At 37.0% G+C, this 11,398-nt stretch overlaps 1 protein-coding gene across 1 annotated transcript; it reads right to left on the bottom strand.

Annotated features, from left to right (window-relative positions):
• Nucleotides 1-841: 841 nt before the first annotated feature.
• On the bottom strand, nt 842-10,886 carry tmem50a (transmembrane protein 50A). The gene is made up of 7 exons (XM_088354797.1): nt 10,721-10,886; nt 10,126-10,231; nt 8,566-8,678; nt 7,909-7,976; nt 4,036-4,128; nt 1,491-1,551; nt 842-1,389 (listed from the first exon to the last, which is right to left on the bottom strand). The coding sequence occupies exons 2-7, from the start codon at nt 10,225-10,227 to the stop codon at nt 1,344-1,346; spliced, it is 483 nt and encodes a 160-aa protein (XP_088210923.1). The 5' UTR covers nt 10,228-10,231; nt 10,721-10,886; the 3' UTR covers nt 842-1,343.
• Between the last annotated feature and the right edge of the window lie 512 nt (nt 10,887-11,398).

Below are 11,398 nucleotides of genomic sequence, written 5' to 3'. Positions count from 1 at the left end.
TTAAATAACATTACAAAAAATATGAATGTAAAGGGGAAAAAAATAATTTACCTTAAGCGCGATGTGAGTTAAGCTGGTTGAGTAGTGGACAGCGGATTAAAAAATAAAACTGATTTCAAACCTTCTACTTCAGAGAAGTGTCATGTCATTACAAAAGATAAGTACAAAACACTGGATACAACACGCCCCTTAAAAAGGCGTCCATACTAAACTAGCTTAAACTCGCAGTTTAAGCTAGTTGGGTCAAAATATCAGCATCTTCCAGTACATGTGGACGGGGGAGAAAAATCCTGAAGAAAATTCCAGCTCATTGTACTTGCCTATGGACGCACTCAACGGCATACCATACAGTCCCTTGAAGCTGGAAAACCCTATCATATGTAAAAATGTTTTGGGCTGAATTTCTTTTATTATATAATACTCTTCAGTAGTTCCGAGCCCTCTTGGTGGCTTACATTGTTTTAATGCTTTTTAAAATGAAGCTGCACCACATCGCCAGACTCATTTCCCTTGATTTACAAGGTGGAAGTACAAATGGTCAACTTTTTTTCTTTCCTCACAAATTTGCTACTCTATTTGGGTGTGATTTTTTCTCTTCAAGAAAAACATAAGGATATAAAAGAAATGCAATATGTGGTAACCAAAAATACAAATGATTACCATTGTGTTTTTCAGTTTGAGCATCTTGCTGTTGAGAAGTAAACTGATTATTCTGATCCTGGAACGCTATGGAACATTACAAAAAGACAATTACAAAACCTGGTTCCTGCCTAGTATGGTTATTTTTACCGCGTAGAATGGCCCCTTTATACAAACATAAGAAATGGCTGGTCATTGTAAGTAAATCTGGCAGAACTTTAATTCAGCAATGCTACAGCATGATCATTTTACAATAGGTCTACGTGCCAAAATTCAGAGTTTACTTAATTCGTCTTCCGATACAATCTCACTTAGAGAGTTTTGATGAGTTTGTACTTCCGTGGCAATTCCCTCAGTTATTTTGTACATAGTGTTACTTGCACTCTGCTGACAGGATCCGTAAAGTGATGGGAAAGCAAAGCATGCCAACAAGAGGCTTAGACCTAGTGAAGATACCATATTCAACGCAGGTGCACACTTCAAAATGTGCCTGAGTTCATAATAGTACCAATGAATTTGCAACTTGTGCTTGGTTATGATTTAGCCTTTTTAGAAAAGCAACAGATATATAAATTCAACAAGTTAATCCCGAATGCTACAAAAGCTACATAAAAGCGATGACCACTGAAGCTTAAAGCATATTTTCTTAAAACAAAAAAAAGTGTACAGTAAAACAATGATAGACAGACACTTTTGGGAGGCAGTTACTGCCACAGATCCTCCGTGCGTCCAAACTTGAACACCAAACCCCTAAATTAAAAACAAAACAAAAAACACAAAGGTTTGTGATGTAATTTTGCAGCACACAAGAGTTGAAGTATCATAGCAGATGTTCTGATATATTCACATACCCGAAGAAAATGAATGCATTTTGGAAGAAAATAGCAATTCCGGGGTACACAACGGGCTGCTCTGGAAAGAGTAGAGAAAATCAAAAAGCTTAGTTATATTAATTCTTATTAAATATTAGATTTATTTTTAATATCACACTGGGTTCGTACACCTTTTTCATGGCGAAATTTAAGCACTTTGTAAAGACCAAATGCCAATTTTCCAATTTATCAGTACCATTAACAGAAATCCAGAGTGGATCACGTATTTTGCAGAGCCAACAATATATATGTGACTTGTATGTGCCATTTTTTCCTAGCGTGTGTATTTATGAAGACGTATGATTTTCAGATCTTGACCTAATTGCAAATGTACTTTTTGTTGAGACAAATCTCTCCCCATAAAGGTGATGGGTAAAATGACAGTAATGTGTAGCTTAAAATTTCAGTTGCCGTTAGTTCTTCCCGTTACAATTTACCACTGGGAAATGTCACGTTCATTTTTTTCATGGCCCATAATAAATGTCCATATTTCATACATAATTCTTAAACTAATACAGATGCTCCACTACTTACGAACATTCGACTAACGCAAAGCGGTAGGTACGATCATTTTTTTCGGAATGTCGAAAAATATCCGAACATTGTGTACACCTTTTTCCGAGTACAGGACAGTACTGTAGTGCTTCTTTCCGCTGCGTTGCGCTATGACAGGTCACCCAGCATCCACTTTCGTCCACTTTTTGCCACAGAGGACCTCTTGACACGCAAGTCTCAAAAGTAAGTAAAACCTCACTTTATTTACCTTAATAGAGTGAGCATATTATTTTATTAAAGGTTGATCATTAGTACAAAACAATACAGGTTACTTATACGAGCCTTAAACAAACTTATAAAAACCATAATCATAAAAAATATAGCACTGAAGCAACTTACGAACAAATTCAACTTACAACTCGTTCGTAGGTCAGGCAGAGTCTGGACATTTCATATTGCCGTGTTTATGTGTAGCATGCACCTGTCCTATTGGGCCCAGCCCGTACGGACTGATGATGCTTTATAGGACAATGCCTCACAAACTAATACCAGCTCCCGTTAATCACAAGTGAAAAAAATGCAATGGCAAGGCCACCAGAGAGCAGTGTCTATGTTTTTTTTTAAAACAGACTTGTTGAAAACCATAGCAACAATTTCAAGCATTTACAACACTTTATATATCCTTAAATACACAACATTACATGTGTTTTCAACTATTTCAAGCACCCGCAGGAATCCTAATCAGAAGGAGTGCAATTATTTGTATGAGAAAATTCATTGCATAATACCGTATTTTCACAACCATAAGGCGCACATGAAAGTCTCAGATGTTCTTCAAATTGTGTGGCGGCCCCTCCCATGCAGTGCGCACTGTGTGTGATGTGAAGCAGCGGGAGTGGGTGAGGACACTATGAGGCTGCCATTCACACTGCAGAGTTTAATGCTTAATTCCAATTTTGGGATGAAATCCGATGTTTTTGTGAGGTTGTTAACATTTCCAACAAAATGTGACATGTATGCGATCTCCTGTGACTTTTATGCCTTCTACTGTGTGACAACCACACGTTTCCCACAAGCAGAAGAGGACATGTTATGTCACACAAATTACATTGTTTGCGGAAATACTTATGGATGCTAACTCTGTAGCGTATCTAGCAATTTGAAAGTAACTGCTATCGTCTTAGTGCTTTTGTTTTTTTTCCATCCGGGCCAGAACTACAGTGGTGCAGAAACTTCCAGGGGACTATAAAGAAAAGCTTTGAGCTTTCAAAAAAGCTGGAATCATTTTTGATGATGGCATGGCACAGAAAGTGACTCTGAAAGTGAAGAACATATAATGGAGATTACCCGCATCTGTTCTGGTCAGAAACAGATGACTGGGATTTGTGAGATATGAATTGCCAGTAAAAAAAGTGAGATTAAAACTGTTTTGCACCAGCTCTTTTTAAAAAAACAAACATGTTTTATACATTTGTTTTACCTTGTAATCAATACTTAAAAGTGAGGCGCATAATTTGAGGACCAAACAAAAAGTTTGAAAGTTAAATATTTTCTCTAATAAGAACGTGTTAACAATGCCCATCTGAGTTCAAAGAACCCTTACGCTCTATTTTCCATTGCGCCCATCTGCTTTTATTTTGTTTTTGTCGTCAGGCCTGTTCGGGGAGGAAAACCCCCCAAAAAGATTTCTTATAAAGGAGTTTTTTTTAGTGTGTTTAAGAAATAAAGGCAAAACATGTGCTGCTATTCTGCCATATTCTGGCTTATGTCATGATTGCAGGCTTAAGTTTTCTGCACCACAAAGAAACTCAGTTTTGCTTCTGTTGTATTTTAAACTACGCACACTTATGTGCTTGTCGGTGTTGTTGTAACGCGGCCCGAAGCAGAGGGCAGCAGCGCCCTATTGTTCAGTGCGCCCTGTGTAGTCTTGAATACGTAAATAGAACAAGCTAAGAGACAGCGCCTTTTAACACAGTGTGCACTATGGTCGTAAAAATAAGGTACTCGATCAGAAACAAAATATACTTACGAGCCACAACAAAACCTCCAAACAAGATCCACATGGAAGCAATGAGGGATCCAAAGGACATCATGAATCCAATGAAGAGCCAGATACGAGAGCCTGCAAAAAGAGATAAAAAAGGGTGGGCTTCTGCCTGCCTCTTAAGTCTAAGTCTAGGGCCTTTTTCAAGCTGAGCTACTTTTTGTTACTAATTAGTGCAACGGGAACGCATTTTGATATGAATTTCTTAAATGACAATTTGTCAAGTCAAGTCACATTTATTTATATAGACCTTAATCACAAAAATGTCTCCAAGGACTGCACAGGATTACAATTACAAAATTGCACAATTACCTGATCTTAAACCAGCATGCGGGCAAGGAACAACTCAAAAACTCCAGTGTGAGGAAAAAAGAGAAACCCTCTAGAAAGGACCTCATATGTGGTAATCCCCCTTCCAGGATTGACCAGGGTGAATTACAATTAGCATTATCAATGTATTACTATGCTGTTGCTATGTTATTATAGGTTAATTTTTGGAAGTAGGGTTAAATAGATTCAGTCAAAAAATGTTTTACTAGAAAATCCCAATGACCCAGCAGTGGTGAACTATTTTTTAGAACAGCTGTCCTTGGGTGCACTAGGGTGCCCTCTGTTCTACGATGTACAGAGAACAAAATAATTGTCATCAGAAAATTTGCTGTTAGATAAAAATTACTTTATTTGAATTTTTTTGTAACTACATTTAGTTACATTTATAAGGTACACAATGCCCTTTTACGTGGCCCATGGTGAAAATGACTTTTGATACCCTTGGTGTAAAACTTTGTTACGTCAAAATTATTGAATTACCACTTTAGAGCAACTTGTTAAACTAAGTTGACTTTTTTTCCTAGCCCTAATGGCAAATGATACATTGCTCATTCTATATTACAATTTTCTTGGACTAAATATTTTGAAAAAATAATAATATGAAATAACATATTAGGTGATATTTTTGGTGAATGACTGCTTATAGCATGCCCATCTTCCCATGTAGTTTTTCTCCGTGCACTCAGGTTTCCTTCCATATTGCATAAAATGCATGGCAGGTCAGTTGGTGACTCCAAATTGTCCTTAGTGAGTGAATTCTTGTCTTTCTATGTGTGCCTTTCAAATGGTTGGCAACTCAGTTTTCCCTTCCCACAACCCTTGTGAGGATATTTGGAGAGGACAGAAAGGGCTTTGTTTCTTCAGAAGGACAAGACACCTTTGGCTTACCGCCAGGTAAACCAAGAAAATGTATCAAAATGGACTGTTTTGGTGCAGGGGTAAATCATATTTCATTTTAGACGTGTTGTGAAAATAAATCTTTATCATTTAAATAAGTTGAATGTTTTAACACCTTTTATGGATCAATGATTTCATTATTGCTACTAAATTTCTTTCCCCGTTCCCATCAAAAATGGAAACCGCACTCAAATGCAGCTCTGAGACACTAAAATGCTGTGCGTTTTCTAGAGATGGTGGATAAAACCACATGCATCAGGGTGTCGCCAATCTGACTACAACAGTATATCATATGTCATGTGATCCAAGTGCAAGATTTTTTATTGAGTTTCCAAGATATGTAATTGCTTTTTGAAGTATACCACTGTTTAACTGTTTCACAATTAAGTTACGTTTCCCCTGTATTGGGTTCTAATGTCCACTGTAGAAGACACATCATAGCTCGAAAACAAAAACAAAAATCAAAAGATTTTTTTGCAGTATTCTAAATGGTTCACATAAAAAATGAATTAATAAAAAAATGTGATTGGACAACTTTTTTTCTCTGGTAGTCAGGAGGAAGTAGATATTATGCAAAAAAACATGTACTATTTTCTCACATTTTCTATGTTTTGGAATTTGGGTATCCCTTTAAAGCGCCAATGTGTAATATTTTACCACTAATGGGCTCTATGCACAACTTACTTCCGCGTTCGAGTAAGGATGGTTAGTCATTTCTCGTAAACAACACGAACAAAAGCGCGAAATAGCGCCATGGCAGAGTTAACTTATACACGCTGTTTGTTGGAGTTGCCGAAGATCACGGTAAATGATGTCCGGAGAATTGTCCGAGTGTCGAGCGCAGTACCACAGACCAAACTTGAAAAAGAAAGAGTAACTGCGTCACATTTCAGGGGGGGTAGGTCATGTTGTAGTTAAGCAAAGCAGAAAACCTGGCGGAAAGACTCATCCGAGCAACACGACAAACTGAACACATGAAGAGGGGTCCTCAAATAGAATCAAATGCCTTAAAAGATTCTGCCATTTTAAAAAATGTGAACTTGACCACTTGTGGGCTAGTGGTTAATCCAGATGCACTGTGGTTGGGTGCATCACATGATGGGCTAGTATATGACCCTATCGAGCGACCATCATTTAGGCTTGTTAAAATTAAATGCCCAAATATACAAAGTTACATAGATTGAAAGTACCTCAAAATTGATCAAGGTGTGCATAAGCTGAAAGAAAGCCATTGCCATTTTTGGCAAGTCCAGGGGCAGTAGCTGATTACAGGACTTGAATGGTGTGACTTTGTTATCTTTGCCAATGAAGACATTCTTGTGCATCACATTCACAGAGACAATGCTGTGTTGCATTGTATGAAACAAAAAGTTGATTTGTTTTTATTGTACACATATATGTCAAAATAACTTTCAACGTGCAAATAAGTTGACATGGAACAAATTTCAATGCTATACTTTTATTAAAGAAAATTGCAACGGAAGCCATGTGTCTAATTTAAAGAAAGCAAAACATAACACAAAATTCAACATTCAAGCATATTGCAGGTAAGTTATCAGGAGTCAAATATCTCTACACATCTGTGGGCATTAGCCATCAGGTCCGAGCTTTGAAAATGTCGGCTACACACTCGAGAGCTACTTTTAACAATGAAGTCGTCTCTTCGATTATTGTAATTAATTTAGAGTTTTGGAGAAACGTATGGAAGCTTAGGAGCGACTTACAAGTAGCCGATGCTGTACATAGAGGTACACAGCAGTGGTGGCTGGCCGAACTGTCTCCCCATTTTTTTAAAACAAACATTTGTGCGTTTACAAGTCATTCTGACCGTTGGTGGGCATAAGAAGAGTTGAAATTAATTGCAAGTAACGTCCAAAAACAAATCCATACTCGGCTTTGGCGGGTCTGTTGCTAGCATAACATTGAGACCAGCGCTGACCGGAAACTTCTAACCATCCTGAGATTTTTACGGAAATAAGTCATTGTCTCTCTTGCATGGCCCCCCCCCCGCCGAGGACAACAAAGTCAGTTAGTACTTTGTTCCTTTGTTACTTTGTTTCCTTATCCTCACTGTAAATGTGGGACTGGAGTCGTCCAATTTCGTTGTCACAGCATATCCCATGTTGTAACAATGACAATAAAGGCATATTCTATTCTATTCTATTCTATTCTATTGACACTGTGTTGTCTGGTACGAGTGAGGGTAAGTGATTCATGGCAGAGGGTGACGGCAAGATGCAAGATAAACATGAGGCCGACTTGGGGGAGAATTCCATGGTGTAAAAGTAATACAAATTTCTCAACCTATGATTTTTTTTAATACAAATTAACATTGGTATGATAGCTCATGTATTTTTTTTTGCCTTGTATTCAATTCAATGTTTTATTACTGGATGAAATATTTTTTGTACCACTTGGAAGCACTAAATATTAAACACTGTCCTTTTAATATAAATGGTATGTAATGATTGAAAATTATTTCAAATTTGCAACATTATCTGAAAGTAGAACAAGAAATTGATATTTGGAAAATAATGAGTGTACTTATTTTGCTAACTCGGCTTTTTTTGTGTGTATAATACTGTCTTGGTGAATACAGTTTGTATTTGCTCGAATTATCCATCTACATACCGGTCTGTCCCATGCAGCCTTCACTGTAGCTGTCACCTCTCACTTGGCCGTTTGACACAGCATTTATCCTAAAAAAAAGTTCAAACAATCTTAATAACAATACTTCGTATTGGATCCGTTTTCCTCATTGAGAAAAAAAACTGAAGAGAAGAAAAAAACAATATATACACATAAGTTTGCGTTCTATGACATAAATCATTGACAACCCTTTTTCAAGCTAGTCACCTTACTGTAACTAATTAGCTTCAATCTGGAGCTTGAAGTTGTGATTATAAAGGTTCTCTTTTTACAAGACTACACCAAGTTGATATATTTCCGGCTAACTAGTTGAACATAGTTGTTTGTGGGCTAGGAAGCATTACTGCTGACGTTTTTAATAGTCACAAAATCACTGTGTTTGAAAATATCAATAATTTGAGTTGCTATAGACCAGCGGTCAGAAACCTATGGCTAAACTAGTCGTATGGCTCTATTCATTAGTGAAATAGCTCGGGATAAAACAGAACTTCAATATAGTCAAAATATTGCTTCACACGCAAGTTTCCTGAAATGCAGATTTGACATAGCATTATTAGATATGATCAAATAGATATCCCTATCTTTATTGAGCTAACGGACCACATATTTTAAAAAAAATCAATGAGAAGTACGTCTTACATGAGAAAAGCCACAGTAGCGATCACTCCACACGTGTGATAAGAATGGGGAAACTCCTCTTCGTCTGGATACTTGACAGCTGCGTCGATGATGATCCACCAACCAGTAAAGAACTGCAAAGACACATTTTCATAACAAATATATAAAATGTACAGTAAGTTAAGATGGAGGTGTCAAAATGAAATAGATTTATAAACAAATGCTTGAGTGTCAAAATGTTCAATAGCCATTATTCTAAAAAAAACTGTTAATAACTTAGAGCCAATGTTAATTTCAAATTGTTTTAATGCAATCATTATTTGCATTTTCATAAACCTTTATGCAAGTAAATGGTCTGCATTTATTAAGCGCTTTTCAAGTCATTGAAGACCTCCCAAAGCCATTTTACGATGTGACACACACACACACACACACACACACACACACAGCGTTATAAGTTTGATCTGATCAGACATTTGCAAACATTTGCTTTCACTATGGGAAACAACAAAGAACCAGTCAGGGGATCATTATAAAACAAAAAAGGTAATACCTTTTGTAATCACCAAATAATCCTTAATATTGGATTTTGTAAAATGAGGAAAAAAAAAATATTTTTTTTTAAATCTACAGTGACACAAACCTACTTTGATCCGAGTTTTCCCTTTAAATGTGGCTCAGCCAATTTGTTTGCAAATATATGTGAATACTGAACCCTCTGGCAAGCTTAATTGTTGTGGCCTTTTATTTAAGCAAAGCACAAGACCAGGATCAATAAATGATTAAGGGAAATAATAGTAAATAAACTCACAACAGCTGTACAATGCAATAATAACAAGCGTGTAAGAATGAAAAGTCTTTATTACGTGTTTATCCTGGACTGCCATATCTAATCTCATTGTAAACAATGTTTATATGTTGTTAGGGAGATTTTTTACCCCTTCACATCCCGCTGATAAACAAAGTTGTGTCTTCACAATGTAACTTGTCACTAGAATCCGTCATGTCACATTTCTTTGGAAAGCTTTAACACTTGGGATTCGAGATATGATGATGACCATTTCAAAATATATTTACACAGAAACATCACCATCGGGGGAGGGGGGATTTTTTAAGGGGTATTGTTCTATTTTCTTTATTACGTATCCATTATCCGTTACTTATTATTATTTTTTTTTGTTTGAACAAATTTATTGACGCTAATAAAATGGGAAAGCTCGCCCAAAAGCGCTGGGAACTTCTACTCATGACATGACTCCCCGCAAATATGGTGTGGTAATATTCACAAAGGTCCAGTTAATCAAACCGTGTAAAATCCGCCTTAAGGCATTCCTGCCTTAAGGCATTCCTGCATTGTTTTATGATCTTCGTTGATATCTGTCCGTCTAATTGGCTTGATTACTCCCCTTTAAAAAATAAACAGACTCATCAGATTATTTTCAATATATCTGTAGCCTCTGATATTTTGATTGACACCGCTCTTGGCCAATTGCAAGCTTTTTTTAATCGCGATCAAACTTGGTGGTAAGTGTACATTTATCTGGACAATATAAGAGGAGATTCATCAAAGTGTTCAAATACCAGAACGCCAGAAGCTATAGATGCTACAGTGTTTCTTTTTTCAGCCCAGTCCACATTGCAGTCGCATTCTCCGCACCGAATCCCGTCCAGAAATCCTGACATGGCTCTGGGAAATAAAATACGGCATATCCAAAAGTAAACAGATAAGTAAACACGTTGTATGAAATAAATGGTACGCAGGATTTGTGATTTAAGTCACGCTTAAAATTAGAAGAAAATAATACGCCATACGTAACTGGGGATGGTGCTCAACTCAAACAGCTATTAACGACTAGAACTGCGTGATCGAAAAATGTTGAATATCCACCGATTAATCCATATGATACATTTTCTAACACCAATTTAAGATTTAAACAAATGATTAATAAGCACGTGACGCAAACGACCCTTAAGATAGTGAGTGGAACACCCTAGCGTCGTAGCTTTCCCTATTGTTCGTTGCTTTGATACTAGCAAATGTTTCATCCAAGGTGCCTTATCAACAAAAACGTTGCTGAAACCGACCAAAAGAACGAACGACAACATCGACATGACATACAAACACATATTATAACAAGGTCAATGCAATATTAACTCGGTTTTAAATGGGTTGTACCTTTTAGTTTTGGTTTTCTGTGTGAACCTCTTGAATCAGGCCGACTCCACTTCCGAGATCTTGGTCAAGCGCATGCGCAGTTTTCCTGCACAGCAAGAGTAACGCTAAACTGCTATGTGTATTGGTACCTTCAAATGTAATACGATAACATGAAACGAGCGTATTTTGTTTACGCAAATCAAATATAAGAGGTATGGTGCGTAGTTTGAGGGGTCTACAAAAAGTTGGAGGTTAAAGATTTTCTCGATTAGATATGTGTTAACAATGCCCAACTGAGTTCTAAGAGCCCTTATGCTTTTATTCTCATTGCGTCTGTCTTATTTTCTTTTACTTTTATCAGGCCTGCTCGGGGCGGGACCAATCCCCAAAAAGAGAAGGCAAAACATGTCTGCTGTCATCTTCTGGTTTAAAGTCATGTTTGCAGGCTTACATTTTCAAACGATGCCTGTCCCACCTTTAATCTAGTGACTGTTTTAATTCATATGATTGGTACTAATATCAAGAACGCATCAATATTCTTTGTAATTATCAAAAAGACAAACATTTTCAGCATTTAGAATGTACTGTCAATTAATTTGAATTGAATTTTCTTTACTGTCTCTGATAACAACGTAGTGAAAGTGGCGCTCTCTAGGGGGTCAGGGGTGGGGCCTAAGGTCTAGGCCCTAGACCAGGGGT

This window comes from Urocampus carinirostris, chromosome 15 (assembly GCF_059441175.1).
Source record: "Urocampus carinirostris isolate Australia breed hairy pipefish chromosome 15, RoL_Ucar_1.0, whole genome shotgun sequence".
Taxonomy (NCBI): domain Eukaryota; kingdom Metazoa; phylum Chordata; class Actinopteri; order Syngnathiformes; family Syngnathidae; genus Urocampus; species Urocampus carinirostris.
Note: the sequence above shows the minus strand (reverse complement) of the source record. Positions and strands in the feature narration are given on the sequence as shown.

Coding starts and splice junctions, on each gene's coding strand:
- tmem50a (XM_088354797.1), bottom strand. CDS start 10,227: ATGTCAGGATTTCTGGACGGGATTCGGTGCGGAGAATGCGACTGCAAT. Junction 8,679..10,125: donor CTATAGCTTCTGGCGTTCTG/GTATTTGAACAC, acceptor GTGTCTTTGCAG/TTCTTTACTGGTTGGTGGAT. Junction 4,129..7,908: donor AGGCTGCATGGGACAGACCG/GTATGTAGATGG, acceptor CTCTTTTTGCAG/GCTCTCGTATCTGGCTCTTC.